This window comes from Xenopus tropicalis, chromosome 3 (genome assembly GCF_000004195.4).
Source record: "Xenopus tropicalis strain Nigerian chromosome 3, UCB_Xtro_10.0, whole genome shotgun sequence".
Classification (NCBI taxonomy): domain Eukaryota; kingdom Metazoa; phylum Chordata; class Amphibia; order Anura; family Pipidae; genus Xenopus; species Xenopus tropicalis.
The window spans coordinates 47,475,004-47,491,924 of record NC_030679.2 but is presented as its reverse complement, the minus strand read 5'-3'; the positions used below and the strand labels follow the sequence as shown (position 1 = coordinate 47,491,924).

The following is a 16,921-nucleotide window of genomic DNA, read 5'->3' as shown; positions in this document are numbered from 1 at the left end:
ATTTTATGTGCTACACTGACTGCACTAGCCTAGAGTTTCAGCATCACTATAGTAGTAATGATATAGGTCTTTACAGTTGTCACAGGAGCTTTACATCTTGGATTCTGTTAGAACCAGTGCACATGCTCAGTGAGCTCTGAGCAGCTGTTGAAAGCTATGTCACAAATTATCAAGCAAAAAATGAAGTTGGCCTGTCAACTGATGCTACAGGTCTGATGCTAATTGCACTGGTTTCAGAGCTGCCATATGTGAATCTTAATGAATTACTAATCAGCTGTTACATTTATATTCCACCTATGCAGTATATTGTGTGTTGGCCCCTTAGACCAATAACTGAAAGTAGCACAGACCATTTGCTGTGAATCGGCAGAAAAGAAGATGGGGAGCTACTGGGGGCATCTCTGGGGACACAGATCTTCCCTGCTAAAAGGCTGTGGTTGCCTTGAACTGGTAAAGAATCTCAATTTTACATCTCAGAATATGACTGTACAACCAAAATTAACACACATTTACTTAACCTCCCCACCTCTTAAAGGAGAAGGAAAGGCTAAGTCACTTGGGGGTGCCAAAATGTTAGGCACCCCCAAGTGACTTAGATCGCTTACCTTTTACCCTGGGCTGGTGCCCCTGTACGGAGAGAACAGCACCAGCCCAGGGTAGCAGCGATCGCTTCCTCCTTCCTGTAGCGCAGCGTGTGCATGCGCAGTAGAGTGAAAACCCGAACTTAAACAAGAAAGTCGGCTTTTCACTCTACTGCTCATGCGCCGGCCCACGGATTTCGCTGGCAGAAGAAAAAGGAAGGAGGAAGCGCTTCCTACAAGTACCCTGGGCTGGTGCTGTTTTCTCCTAACAGGGGCACCAGCCCAGGGTACAAGGTAAGCGATTTAAGTCACTTGGGGGGGCCTAACATTTGGCACCCCCAAGTGACTTAGCCCTTCCTCTTTTAAGGAGTGGTGCATAAACAACTTTATATTTGCACCTCTGAGACTTAAAGGAAAAGTAACACTAAAAATGTTTTACTAAAAAATCTATTCTACCCTCCCCCAATAATTGCCCTATCCTGAAAACCATTTGTTATTTTGAATGCTTTAGAACCGCGACCCCCCTCTGTGTGGCCCCCCACCTGTCTGGCTGCTTTGATGGCTTACTCTTGTGTAAGCTTTAAATGGCATCAGTACTGTGATTAACTGGCCCCCTGCATGGTTCTCACCTCAGATTCAGGCTGTAATCCCTCTGTATTGTTTAAAAATGTAATCCCCTGTGTTTTTCACACCTTTTAATACCTGCATTGTTCACCCCCTGCAGTGTTCACACCTCAGGCTCAGACTGTAATCACTCCCATTGTTCACTTCTTCACACCTCAGGTACTGTAGGCAGAGTATGGCACATACAGCCAGCATAGGGCAGGTAGAGTATGGCACACACAGGCAGCATAGGTCAGGGAGGGTATGGCACACACAGGAAGGGTAGGGCAGGCAGAGTATGGCACACACAGGCAGGGTAGGGCAGGCAGAGTATGGCACACAGAGGCAGCATAGGGAAGGCAGAGTATGGCACACACAGGCAGGGTAGGACAGGCAGAGTGCTGCCTGTGTGTGCCATACTCTGCTTGCCCTATGCTGCTTGTGGGAGGTGAACCTAGCAGGGGTTTGTTGTGGGAGTTTGTTAGCAGTTGGAAATAGCCATTAAATGGTCCCTAAGGTGTGTAATTATGTACTGGGGGTTGTTCTGCTATCCACAGGGGAGGAGGAGCCATATGGAATTTAAGGGTATATCTTAATATGACATAATTCTTTCACATATGAATGATGGTTGATATCCCCACAGTAAGGACTAAGCATTTGGGATTTTGCTGTGCTACCACCATTGTGATAAAATAGGTGTGGTTTGAAGTGGGTGTGGTTTCAAAAAGGGGAGTGGTCAAAACTGGCTTCCATTAGCGGCCCTCCACCATGTATGCTAGAGAAATTCCGGCCCTCGGCACCGTAGAAGTTGGACAGCACTGCTTTAGAAGACAATACCTGTTAAACTTGGCCTAGCCTTCCTTCTGTATAGGAAGGAGTCAGGCTAGGCTCAATCGATCGCTGCATAGTTGACGCTTCCCCTGATACTTTCCCCTGCATCACTGTATCGCCTTTGTTCAAATGCCAAGTTTAACAGGTATTTTCTTCTAAAGCATTCAAAATAACCTGCAATAATAATTGCAGGATAGGGCAATTATTGGGGGAAGGTAGAATAGATTTTTTAGTTAAACATTTTTAGTGTTACTTTTCCTTTAAAACATTCACATGCAAGTTGCTGATAATAAAGTGTTAAATCTGACCTTTGAATCAACCATTGCATGGTTTCTGAAATGCCAAGTGGCACTTCTCAGCCAGACAGCAGGAGATGCAACTCCATGCAGACTTATGCTATTAAATACAGTCAGAAACGTAAAAATCAAGGGAGTGGGGGGTGGAAGATGTACCACAGTGATTAGGGTAGGAAAATACTAAAAGAAGTGTGGTCTTAACAGCTCCTTGCTATTATCACTCTAGTACACTGTATTTATCTCACAGTCTTGCAGCTGAGATTTATATGGTGTTCTAAAGCTACTTCAAAACACCTATAATTTCAATGTCCATTCTAGTTTTAAGTACTATAAAAACAGTGCTTTGTTTAACAGCCTGAAGCAAACAACATTCCAGATAACAAGACAAGGAAATCTAGTTATGTCTCAGAAATGATGGAGAACAAACCCCATAAAATAAATTGTAGTTGCTTAAAAATACATTTTAATGTTCTACTTAAAACACATATTTGGTACTTAAACCTATAATATTTATGGTTTTATTGCCATGGTGACTATCTTAATACAATTCTAGGATTTGTAAAATGCAGAAACACTGTCTTTTAAACCATAATCTAGGCAGATAATGTCATGGCCTTATATATATCTAAAGGCAAATAGAGTGATTGGCTAAAAAAACGTGTGGCGTCATTTTGTTTCCCACTTTGAGACATATTGAGGCCCACTGAATATAGCTTTTGTTTGTTTCTTATTCCTTTAGATGAGCTAGAAATTTGGAATTGTATAACATAAAGCCCTTTCAGCCTAAACCTGGCCATACACACCAATAATCATATCGGTATATAGTTTTTATAAAGTGCAAATTACCCTTTGCAGTACTGTGTACAAAAATAACAATTTCTGCCAGATATAGCAAGCAGTTGTTCTTTGATAACCTTAAAATGACATACTTATTAATATTACACATACATTAATTTTTAATGATATCTGAGTTTTAAGGCTCTAGCCTGCAGTGTCATTCTGAAGAACCAGCAGACCTTGTTGCCAAAACTTACAAACTTAGCATACTACCCGGTGCTCTACAATACATAAAGTTAGCCACAGAAGAGCAGGCGTTGGAGAGCCATGCTCTTTGGTATGTGTGTTTCATTTGGCATAAGGCTGCTAGCCATGAGATACACAAAAGTTCTGTGGGGTTTTCTGAATTATATGCCTTTCTTTTGGAGATGGCCTTCCTGTAAATTGGAGATCCCAAGCCTGTTCACCCATAGCAGCCAAAGCAAAACACAGTGCCTCACTCAACAGGTTCAAATGTGTTTATTTAAAAAATACAGTGATCAAAAGTTTGACCCGCTGCTTGTGACATTCCTCAGGGAACCAACCAAACACATGTACCAGCATGCAACATTGCAGGAAGACAACTTGAAATTTTAACTCAAAATCCACTGAGAGCCTTAGCAGCAACAAAAAGGCCTTTCAGTTGTTTTTCTGCAGTAATGCTTTCTAGAACATGTAGTCCTGGTTATAAAACTCCAGCTTACTCCTAGTTTTTCCCTCATATTACTGTTTGTCATTATACTAAGCAGTAATCTCTAGTAGTATTTCAGCCAGCTCTATTCACCTAGGAATAAACATCATGTATTTGCAATGTAAATGTGTTCTAAAAACAGGCTGCACAGTTGCTGCAGGCTGTATCTGTGTCCTGTAGCAACAGTCTCCTCCTTTCGCCTCTGGTTGAACTCTGCTTTTAAATTATAAATGCAATGCATGCCTTGCTCTCTGTGCTTAAAAATACGTGAAGGGCATGTATTAAGAAATGTGTGATAAAACCTAAAGGAGATCCTGCATAAACCAGTAGTTCCCTGTAAGCAAAAAAAATGGATGATGGGAGACCAAAACTGGATAGATATATACCCATGCATACAGTGTAGCCAGAGTTTAGTCTGCTTTAAGAAGTAAAGAGTAGTTCCAGACCTCCAAAGAACTCAATAAAAAGACCAGCACTCAAAGGTTCACTTGCCTTATCCAGTGAAGAAAAGGAATAAAATACAGGTATCGGACCCCTTATCCGGAAACCCGTTATCCAGAAAGCTCCGAATTACGGAAAGCCTGTCTCCCATAGACTCCATTTTAATCAAATAATTCAGAATTTTAAAACTCATTTCCTTTTTCTATGTAGAAATAAAACAATACCTTGTAATTGATCCCAACTAAGATATAATAATCCTTATTAGATGCAGAACAATCCTATTGGGTTTAATTAATGTTTTATTGATTTTTTAGTAGACTTAAGGTATGGAGATCCAAATTACGGAAAGACCCCTTATCCGGAATACCCTTGGTCCCGAGCATTCTGGATAATGGATCCTATACCTGTATAAATGAAGATCTATAGTGTAGTATTTAATGTAATACTAGTGTATCAATCTGTACAGCAATACAGTGTATTCTCCAGTTGTTTTCTGCCAGGCAAACCCCCCACCAATTTTCGTTGGCTGCCTGGCTCTGATTTGGCCAGGGATAGTGTCATGGTTTTTTGTAATACTTTTTATTTTTAAATTACACTGTTTACATAGCAAATAATTCACTCTACCATTAAAAAAGTTATTCTTGAACCAACAAATGCATTTTTTTTTAGTTGTAATATTGGTGTGTGCAGCCATCTCAGTGCATTGTACTTGGAGTCTGAGCTTTCATAAAGAGCCAGCGCTACACATTAGAACTGCTTTCAGGTAAGCTATTGTTTCTCCTACTCCCATGTAACTGGAGGACTCCCAAGCCGGATTTGGATTTCTTACTATTGAGTGCTATTCTGATATCTACTGGGAGCTGCTATCTTGTTCACTTCCCATTGTTCTGCTGATCGGCTGGGCCGGGGGTGATACCACTCCAACTTGCAGCTCATCAGTAAAGTGTGACTGAAGTTTATCAGAGCACATGATTGTGGCACCCTGTGAAATTAAGAATATGGCTAGCCCCATGTGCAATTTCAAGAATTTATCACACAATCCCCAATATGTCATAGGCACTAAAGCTTGCCCAGGAGAAGTAACCCATGGCAATCAATAAGATGTTTATTTTTAAACAGGTGGCCGGTAAATTCTACATTCTGATTGGTTGCTGTGGGTTACTGCTCCTGGGTAAATGCTGTGCCTTTTATTACACAACCCCCCTTGTGGCTTAACACCTTATCCTTTTAGATTGTAAGTTCTATTGAGGAAGGCCCTTTTACCTTTTATATTAACCAGTATATGTACGTTTAGTTTATACATATGCTGTGTGATATCTTGGTGTTTTTTTATAAATTCATGTTAATGAACAAGGAAACTTTAAAGATGGTGCTGTGGTGCTCAGCAGAGAGCACCCCCTTAAAAAAAAAAAAAAAAAAAAAAAAGGAGCACCATCCCAGGGTAGGAGGTGAGTGATTAGAATCACTTAGGGCAATGACACGGGGAGATTAGTCACTCAACGGGAAATCTGTACTATCCATGGTCCGGAAATCTCCTGAAAATGCTTTTTACTGTATTTATTGTACTTTAGTGTATTTATTGTATTTTACTGTATTTGAATTGCCACATGAAAAACACTTTGGCTTCATTACTTTAAATGTGGTGATCTAACTGTAAGGAAAGGCAAAGGCATTTTTGAGTGATCTGTCGCCTGCAGTAGAGCAGATTTACTGAGGTCAACAAATCAAGGGCTTTAGCAAGTTAGTGACTCCTAGAGATTTAAGGTTTTCTTCTCTTTCAGTAATAATAATATACAAGGGTAGGAATTCTGGCATTCTGTCTAGATAGCAATAGAAAATGTGAATGACTGCTAGACATGCTATTAATATTGAGAACGACAAATGTAAGCAACATAGAATAGTTCACTATTATAAAACTAAAAGTAACACAGGGATGGGATACACTCAAACTATAACAATTCAAGGAAATCACAATATCCAGTATATTGTAAATGGCAAAATGCATTTCTAAAAACATTCCTAAGAACTAATGGTCTGGAAGTCCATTAAAAAGATTCACATTTTCAAAAAGCAGAGTCCTCTCGCCCTGTTGGACAGAGCAATTGAAGGAACAGACATCATGCCTGCAACTGCACTCAAAAGTAGGTCATTTCTTCTGCAGGGATTACTGTAGGAAGAGTGGCCATGCTTTGTTTTCCTCTTCCACCTCTGATGCATCACAAGATTCTAACCTCTAAACACAATTATCACTACAGTCGTTGAGGCAAAATCAACCATATAAGATTCCTTTAAGTACTAAACAGAAAAAGGGCATTATAAGACAATTTAGCCCCAAGGGTGTAATATTAAATATAATTAATTTTTTCAGCAAAGCATTCAGATTCCACTGCAGTCAATAACCTTGGACACCTTCAGCTGGTACAAATCATCTAGTCATTTACAAAAAAAAACAGGGCACCCAGGGGCTACATTGTGTACTTAATTTATTGCCACATGCAGTGAAAGGGCCTCCTTCCTCTTTTCATGACCCCTATGATTTTAAAAATTGGTATGATTTTAAAAATTGGTATGATTTTTAATATTTGTATTGAATAAATGTAATAGTATATTTAAAAGCACTTGGTGAAGTTTGCAGTGTCTAAGAAAACAGCCTGATATTCTCTTTTTCTCAAGACGTTATATTTATCTTCATTATCATTATTATTCACATATATTTATAAAGCACCGCACCAACATATTCTGCAGCACTGTACAATAAATGGGTCTATATAATGCACATACTGACAACATACACAAATACAACCAATTGAAGGGTAAAGGGGTTCCTGCCCATAGTAATTACCTATTTTTCCAAGGTACTCAAGTTCATCTGTAACATATTTTCTGCATACACTGCCCTAAAAGCTTTACATAAGTGCAAATTTGCTTTCTAAGCCTACTTCCATACCAGGCTGAAAAGAGTAAGGACAGCACTGATCCATATAGCACAGGTACATCATTTATCATCCGTTGCCCAATGCAGGTAGAAAGAAAATTCAGTCATTTTCAGAGTATGTTTTAGAGCACAACCAATGCAAGACTATACTCCAATGAGAATCCGGACTACAGTATACCCTTGTTCTTGTTTTCTTGCAGACTTAGGGTATATTTATCATGCTGTGTAAAAAGTGGAGTGAAGCATTACCGGTGATGTTGCCCAGGGCAACCAATCAACAATTAGATTTCAACAGTTAGAAAACCAAAGCAAAGCATCTGATTGGCTGCTATGAGCAACATCACCGGTGATGTTTTACTCCACTTTTTACACAGCATGATAAATATACCCCTCTACCCAAAGGCATGAAATCATTTTTGCACAGTTATCCTAACATGTTAGATAACAATGAAATCACTGATCTAAAGCTGGTAGGAATGATTCTAGCTAAAGGATTCTCTAGCATCAGTAACAGAAACTATTGAGAAAATGGAAATTAAATATCTAATTCATCTCATGGAAATAAGGAACTTCTAAATACAATCAACCAAAAATTGTGTACTGTTTTTTAAATAATCAAGTTATTCTTCAGTATTCCACTCTCAGCACTCTCTCTTTCTTCATTCGGAGTCAGATTTGCATTAACAGTTACACTAAATACATTGCTGTTTGCTGCTCCCTTTGTCTGCACAATGCATTAGGGTTATTTTATGTTTGGCATTCATAGCTGCACATCAAAATGCTGCTATGGCTGTGCTGAAATAGTAGCTCCAATAGCAGTGCTAACAGCCTTTTAAATTATATTAGGGTCTTCTTATGTTATACACAGACATCATCAGCATCATGTACAGATGCTGCTATGTTAAAAAGAGCACATTTTGATGTAGATACACACAGATATAATCTATGACTGACCCACAACTTGGATTTTTACCAGTTGGAGCCAACATCCGATAAATCTGCAACTACTTTATTTACAAACCTACTTGCTGGCCACCATAAAACTGGAAGCACCATCATCTGCAGCTAGAGGCGACATCATCAAAAACCCAAAAGTGATTTCATTTAAGGGCGGTGGCAATGGAGGCAGATAAGCGCGACTCAATTCGCAACTATTATTTTTGTCAAGAAACAGCAGGTATACACCCAAAGCAAGACTCTTTAATATTGATATAAACACTGTGCAAAACACTGCTTATATTGACTTTACAAGCCATTATAAACTTGACTGTCTTTTGGACTATGAATACAACAATGAAAAAGATAGATGAGTCCTGTCCAGTTAAAGGCCTCTTGACAGAATGCAATCCTCCAATGCATTGGAAGCACTGTACCCAAGTCCACCCAAGGGCTCCATAAATATCTATGGAATTTTTACAGTTATATTTGCATTTAAAGAATGTTCTATATTCTCTTGACTGGCTGTATACATTTATTGACACTATAATGCTTATTAACTGCATTAAGATTCCCTAGCATATAGTCAAGACTTGACACTGCTTCCTACTCAAACATTTGTGTCTGCTTTTACTGCTTTCAAGAATTTATGTATATCTATCCATATGTATTAGCAGAGGTATCTATTGCCCTTTAATCAAACAGGCTGATGGCACACATGGATCCATTTATGGCACCCAGTAAAAACTGGAAAAGCGCAAAGAGCCAGTGTTGGCGCTTTTTACAGCTTTCTTTTCAGGCAGCCGAAAAAAAACATAAAACACTGCCCTATGACTACCAAACAAGCCAAACTCAGGTATTCACAAGCAGTCTTACTTTAGCCACTGTATGAATCTAGCCTGTACAAAGCATGTACATGGCAAAGGAAAGCATTACTCTATCTAAGAAAAGATAAGGTTAGGAGATGTTTTAGTGCAATGGTACTTGGGGCTATTCCCAGTGTTTTGCCAAGTGTGAGATTTCCAGCTCAGTGGGCGGCAAAAGCTCATAATGGGCCTTCCTTTCACTTAAATGGTCATCGCCTGGATCCTGCCAGTGAACTCACGGTTCAGGAGATTAATGTTCAGAAACATGGCAGTTTGTGTTTAAAACAGTAATTGGTGACCTGCAAGTACACCAGCAGGGTCCAAGCAATTACTATTAACCTCAGTAGAGGAGCAATTATGGGCATTTTGCTGCCTAGCCTTAGCTGGAAATTGCCAAAGCAACAAAACTCTTGGAATAGCCTGTGTGTTATGTATTCAACTGAAAGCAAATATTTAGTAACCCTTTGCCAAATTACATATATGGTTAATTTTGTAGGTAAAAAGTAGTACAACAAAACAACAACATTATGAATCAGTATGTTAAAAAACATTTATTTGCAAATATTAATGCACAAATACATTTTATTTCACAAACATTAAACACAGGAACAAAGAAAACAATAACTGAAGCATGTGAAAAAGTTAACCTAGTAAGTCATTACTTAATAACACCCTGTTTTGCACAGATCACAGCTTGCAAACCCCTTTTTTATCCAGCTAAAAGTCTTTTAATTTTGTGTTTTAGGGATTTTTGCCTTCTTTTCCTTGCAAGTCACTTCAAATTCTGAGATCTTCTTGGGCAGTCTTAAGATCTACTGACAGTGGAATTGTGAACTGGAAGCATTTTAGAATCTTTGTATAGCCTCTCTTGCTTTGTAGGCATCAATTAGCTTCATGTTTAAATACCCACAAAGTTGCTTAGAAGAACCCATGCTTGTTGAGTGACAGCCAAACTGTTTCTGTTTATGTCTATTAAAGGGGTGATTTACCTTCAGGTTAACTTTTAGTATGTTATAGAATGGCCTATTCCTAGAAAGTTTTCAATTGTTTTTCATTTTTTATTTATTATAGTTTTTGAATTATTTGCTGTCCTCTTCTGACTATTTTCAGCTTCCAGATGGGAGTCACTGACCTTAGCAGCCAAAAAACTTTTCCTTTGAGAGACTATAGTTTTATTGTTATTACTTTTTATTACTTATCCTTCTCTTTTGGACCTCCTTGATTCATATTTCTATCTCTCCTTCAAACCACTGCCTGGTTGCCAGGCTAAACCGGGACCCTAGCAACCAAATAGCTGCTGAAATTCCAAACTGAAAAACTGCTGAACAAAAAGCCAAATAATTCCCAAACTGCAAATAATAAATGAAGACAAACTGCTAATTGTCTCATACTAAAAGTTAATTTGAATGCGTACAACCCCTTTAACGCCTAATGTGGTAATTACAACTAGGAATCAATGTGTAACACAGCATGCAGAAGTGACAGAAAACATATTTACAAAATTATAGCAAAATAAGTTAAAAACAAAAAAACTTTATTAAAGCAACATTTCTACCACCTTTACTCATTTTGTGCTTCATAAGCATTTAGTCATAGGCCTATGTGTATTGTTAATTACAACAAGGACAAAAACAGTGTATCACTGGACAAGTGGAAAGGTAAACAAACTTTTGCACATGCCGCAATTAAACACTTTGTTCCTGTTTTTATTTGTACTGATTTCTGCAAATATGTATTTTAGCACAAATATTAGCATTCAACTGTATAGGCATGTAGTTAGCAGAGGTAAAAAAAAAAAAAGTCCATAAATTACTGTAACTATGTTGCAATTTAAAGCTACAATTTAAGATATCTGCAGCTCTAGGAAGTGGTTTGGAAAATATCTGGATTAAGCTTTCCCCAAAAGCTAAGGTGCGCAATCTTAAATACACCCCTGACATTAACCCACTGGTCACAGAGGTTGGTGGCCTGGACTAGTCCTGGGCCCATGATGCCAGAGTGTGTTGTATGGTATTGTAAAGTATGCCACATTTTGCTAGTTTACATACGGTTTACATATTGGATGTGATTTCCCCATACAGTGTTTTATATAATAGGGCCCAATATAAACAAGTGTTTTTCAAAAAAAGAAAAAAAAGAGTAATTGGTGCCCTGTAAAGTAATATTTTATTTAAGCTATTATTTAGGATTTCTTTTTTTTTTCATTTGGTTATTAGTATGCAAATAAAATGACAATAATTTGGTTTTATGCCTGAAAATCTCCCAGTCCTTGATATGTACATAAAATGCTTAGATGCAAATAATCTTGATTTTTATTCCTCATGCAATTTCATGCAGACACCAGACCTTTGCTAACAACCTTAAATCGCCAGTAAATGGAAATTTCATAAAGGAAGGCTTTAGAAGAAAATTCTTATTACATCTTTTAATGACAGTTATCTTTAAAAACATGTCCTTCTAGGGCAAGGCTAATGTTGCTGCCAAAAGGTATCATTACAAATGTTTGTAGAAAGAATCTGGAAAGAATTTGACCTTTAAAAAGAAATTTGGACTGTAAAATAAGGGTCAAAATAAAATCTTGATGTCCATAAAATTAAGGTTTGCGTGACATGTCAAATAGATAGATTGTAAGCTCTATGGGGCAGGGACCTCCTTCCTGCTGTGTCTCATACCACATGGCACTTATTCCCATGTATTGTATTTATTTATTATAACACTTGTCCTCCCTGTGTGTAATTTTGTAAGATTGTACAGCACTGCGTACCCTTGTGGCGATTTATAAATAAAGTTATACATACATACATATACTTGAAAGGCCTTTCAGACACACCTCATTGAGTAAGTTAGCCCCATACCGTGCTTTAGAATTGGATACAGCCTTACTTATACACACTCACATGTAGTTGGTTCAAATGTAACATTGCCCTCCAAAAACCATATAACAACAAGTAACAAAATAACCATCTTTCAGAAGTAAAAGTACCTTTGTATTTACAAAACATACAATTTAGGGGGAATTTACTAAACTGCTTTTTTTCACCCTAAAAAGTTGCATAAACTAATTTATTTATTTATTAAGTGACAAACTGAATGCACTCCAAAAATACTCCATCTAAAACCCGTCAAGATCACATAGAAGTCAATGGCAGAAGTCCCTTTTAGAATTGGAAGATCTTTCTTTGCTTGTAGGTTTTTGGGTTTCTTGATGCTAGCTTTTGTGCAACAGTATGAAAAAGACGCAGTTATCATGCGACAATTCGAAAAAGTTGCAGTTTTCATAAATTTTCCTCGATTTTCTTTAGTTCTGATCTTTTGATAAATGAATGGAAATTCGTTTTTTATGGTTTTAAACAAGGGGCAGCATACCCCCTTTTCAACATGGGTTCAGTTAATAGTGCTTGGGCGGAAAATATGGATTTTTCTATTTCTTGAACTAAATAAGGTAAACAGGGAAACAGAAGTTACTCCATGTTTGGCCCTTGTTGTTTGCTTCTTTTAATTTCTTTGTTTACTATGTGACAATGACAATAAAGATATATTCTATTCTATATATTCTATTCTAAAAATTAGATTACAAGTGCACAGACAAACAGAGGTCCCTTAGGGCAGTGGCAGACGGGGAGATTACTCGCATGGCGACAAATCTTCGTTGCCACGGGCGACTAACCTTCCCGAAATTCCATCCCACTGGTAAGAATGTAAATCACTGGTGGGATGCCATAAGCGTTGCTATGATTTGCCAAAGTTGCCCGAAGTTTCCTCTCAAGGCAACTTCGGGCAACTAGCCAATTGCAGCGATGCGTATGTAAATTGCCGGAGGGATGGCGAATTCGGGCAACTTTGGCAAATCGCAGCCATGCGTATGTAAATCACCGGTGGGATGGCATATGCGTCGCTTCGATTTGCCGAAGTCGCCCAAAGTTTCCTCTCAAGGCAACTTTGGCAAATCGCAGCCATGCGTATGCTATCCCACTGGCGATTTACATTCTTGCCAGTGAGATGGCATTGTGGGGAGATTAGTTGCCTGCGGCAACAAAGATTTGTCATGGGACAGGTAATCTCCCCATCTGCCACCGCCCTTAAGTGGGAGGATTATTTTAGTTCCTGGTAATCTATTTATCTACCTCACAAAGACTAAACATGGAGTAGCTTCGGAATCCCTGTCAAGTGGAAAAATAAAAAATAAAAAAAAAAAAAAAACAGATTTTTTTTTTTTTTTTGTATTTAAAGCAATATGTTCAGCACAAGCCCTATTCACTGAACTCATGAGCCACAGGCCAGCGCAAAAGATTGGCTACAAGCATTATGCATTAGAAGATAGACTTTAATATAATACTGTATCACTGTGCAGTGTATTGTACAGAATCTAACAGGAGTAATCTGCCACATCCCATGGGCTTGACTCAACTCTGCCTTGCCCCCTACTGTTAAAACACTAAGCTCTCTATTTTGCATAGCCAGCTCCTTGCTATAGCCAACTATACCAAATAGACCCACGCCAAGCATCATTAACCACCTGGGCTTTACAGAAGGCAGAGCATAGATAAACACTTTGAGGCATATAATTATAACCAATTAGTCAAACATTTTTATTACAAATGTAGGAAAGAGGTGATGTTAAAGGTGAATGAATGGCACACACAATTTCCTTCCTGGGTCAGAAGGAATCTGATTTGGGGATGCTAACCATCAGCTAATTAAACCAAGTAATGTGCCAAGTGTAAGTGAAATAAAAATATCTGGTACAATTTACCATGTTTTTCTTTGCCCTTCATATAGTGTTTACAAAATAAAATAACATGGACCTCCTGCAAGTCATGAGAGAGTATTCCCTTGCACCCCTTGCCTTCCAATTTGCTACGGAGTCATAATTAGTATGTGTTAGGTACAGATGCATTACATGCAACAATACTGGTGGTAAACATTAGAGCCTTCTATATAGCATTTGTAAATATGTACCTGTTTTGTGCCTAGCACGTTACCCACTGTTTGTACACAATGTCTATTTTTTTAGTTTTACTTTTATTAAAAATCTTTTAACTTCCATTTACAAGAGCAACACAGTTGATGTAACAAAGACCTTGCTTCCACTGGAATGGAAGCACTGTTCAAAATCAGTGATGCAACACTATTAAAATGGGGTGCATATTTTAATCCATCTTATATTGTTGCCTGAAAGATACAGGGAATTACTACAAAACTTCCAACTGGTGATAATATTAAAAAAAAACAAACCCAAAAATTAAATTTTTACAAATAAGCCAGAGAGAAGTCATTCTACACAACAGCTTTTACATTAGGAAGACAAAAATGCAACAGTAATGGTTTATAAAGAGGAATAGGAAACACAAGGATGCCCAAGCCTTAAAGAAAATGCATATGGTACTGCAAACTTAACAAACATATAAAAATGACGTTTTAGAAATAATATCAGTTAAAGATTCCAGTGCAGGTTTTCTAATACACAGCAAACTTTTTTTGATAATTTGTGTCATCGGGATAGATGATATGCATTGCAGCTTTTACTAAGATTAAACAGAACATCCGATAAAGTGCAATTATTTTATTACAATAACTATACAAGAACATGTGGTTACGTGATAAAAGACACTACATTTGCCTAGGTGCAGTAACCCATAGCAACTAATCAGCAGGTAGCATTTACTGTAATCAAATGAATTTTCTTATTTGTTCCTATGCTTTACTGCACCTGGGCAAACTTAGTGCCTTTTATTACATAAGGGTAATGTTAAAGTGACATCCACACAATAAGGGGATGTCACTTGTGATTCCAGACTGCCTGTACTATAAAGCTGGCCATACACGCACCGATACTATCGTACGAAACCTCGTTTCGTATGATATTTGGTGTGTGTATGGCATGTCGGCGAATCGACCGATATCGCAGGAAGCTGCTGATATCGGACGACTCGCCGATCGGCCAGGTTAGAAAATTTTGATCGGGCGCCATAGAAGGCGCCTGACCAAAATCTGCCGTCAGGGCTGAATCGCCAGAAGGAGGTAGAAATCCTATTGTTTCTACCTCCTTATCTGCTGTTTCAGCCCTGACCGGGTGTGGCGGATCTGACGATGTTTCGTGCGACCAGAAACATCGTCAGATCGCCACGTGTATGGTCAGCTTAAGATTAAATTGCTTTCCTTGAACCATTAAATGTAGAAACAAAGTTATAGTTAGTTATAAAATGTATTTTGCTCTATTCAACAAAGTCAGCGCCATTGTTAAATTTCTATATGTAGTAAAAATATTGGAACTCAAAATATCCATTTGACAGGTAAGATATTTATTTACCTTATTACCCAAACATACAGGATGTGTGCATCTCACTTGTCATGTGCCCTAGCTCAAGGTTCATTTAAGGGCAACTTACTGGATATTTACATGTACTATTAATACTGGTTATTTGTAAGCAGCTTATCTGTTTTTCTTTATTTCCATTTACATGCATGACTGCTGCTATGTCTAGATCAGGTCAGGTATGAGAGTTCTGCAGCAATATAACCCTACTATAAATTCCAGCACTAATGCCATGTGTAAATGAAACATTGTTAGGCTGGGATGCATTGGGCCCATCACAACATTTTAGACTACAGGTCCACTCTTTTTTTTTTTTTCTTCTCTCCTCACAACTTCTTTATCCTCTGTCTTTACACACTATTATATTCCCACCACTTCTCCTCTCTTTTCATACCCAGATATGGGGAATGACCATGGCCTTGACATACAAGGTAAAATGGTTGGGTGACAGGAGGGTGCAAGCAGTAGTTCCCCTAGTGGGCCAGTCAGACACTGCACCCACATACAGACACTTAGCAAGCTTGCCATTTGTTGTCTGAAAAGTGCTACAATTCCTTTGCATACTCTTTTTTAGGGTTGCCACAACATTACTTGAAAAGGAGCCACATAAAGAGCACAAATTGCATTTCTGATCAAACAGTAAGGCGATGCTGCAGACTGCACAGACCATCATGTGACAGAACTTCTAAACAAAGTTCTAACCTGCTTTACAAGTTTCCAAATGCATCGGTCGAAGCTTCCCCAGCACCCAGTCCACCTGACACATACTGTTCCCTCAGGGCAGCCTCCGGCTCTTTAGCTGTTTCATAAACACAAGTCCCAGTATTCCCACTAGTTTAGCTTGTTTAGGAACATGGAAGTTGTATTTGTGAAATCTATATTTTGCAAGCTGTTGGTCCGGCCAGGGCTGCCATCAGTGGGTACAGCGGAGGGTGTTAAGGGGGGCCCGGCTGTGCTGCACTTACTTGGATTAGCGGGCCCCCTGCTGTCAGTAAGATGCAGAGTTCGGAAGGGAGCTAGGAAGTCTGCATGTTCTTTCAAGCTCTACCCTCTTGCCTATCCAATCCCTGTACAGCTCTACCAGGGCTAAAACTTCTGTGACAAAACAGGACATGCAGGCATCCTAGCTCCGTTCCGAAGTCTGCAGCTCAATGACAGCAGGGCGCCCGATAAACAAACCAAGTGCATACCGTCCAACAGACCCGCTTTTCCTAACATCCCGCAGTCCCGGATCGCTACTTACACCTCTCGCAAAGCTGTTAACTGCAAGCTCCTTGCCTCCTGTCATACAGAAAATCCCGACGCCACAAGTCTCATCACGCGAGATTGTGGCGTCACGACTAACGTAAGCGCAGTGACGCGTCACGCAGCCCTCTTGTGGGAGTGTCTAGCGCGCTTAGGCTATTAGTAGGTGCAAGGGAGGGGAGGTAGCCCGTTTATAGGGTTTTCTGTGGTTGAATATCCTGCTTTTGGTAGAGAACAAAAAAATAGAAAAAGGAACCTTTCATCTTTCATAGATTGTAAGCTCTATGGGGCAGGGACCTCCATCCTCTTGTGTCTTTGACTCTTAACTTATTGCAACTGTATCTGTATCTTGTATTTATTGTTA

General features: G+C 38.8%; 1 protein-coding gene across 2 annotated transcripts in view; it reads right to left on the bottom strand.

Moving 5' to 3' along the window:
- The window catches only part of rnf44 (ring finger protein 44), a 51,216-nt gene extending 34,582 nt beyond the window's left edge, over positions 1-16,634 (bottom strand). The window contains exon 1 of one of the 2 annotated variants that reach the window (XM_004912871.4): positions 16,556-16,634. In XM_004912871.4, coding sequence (XP_004912928.1) covers positions 16,556-16,600 — 45 coding nt within the window. In that variant the 5' untranslated portion in view covers positions 16,601-16,634. The remainder of the gene's footprint in view (positions 1-16,555) is intronic. The other variant, XM_031898847.1, reaches the window with a different exon arrangement.
- Between the last annotated feature and the right edge of the window lie 287 nt (positions 16,635-16,921).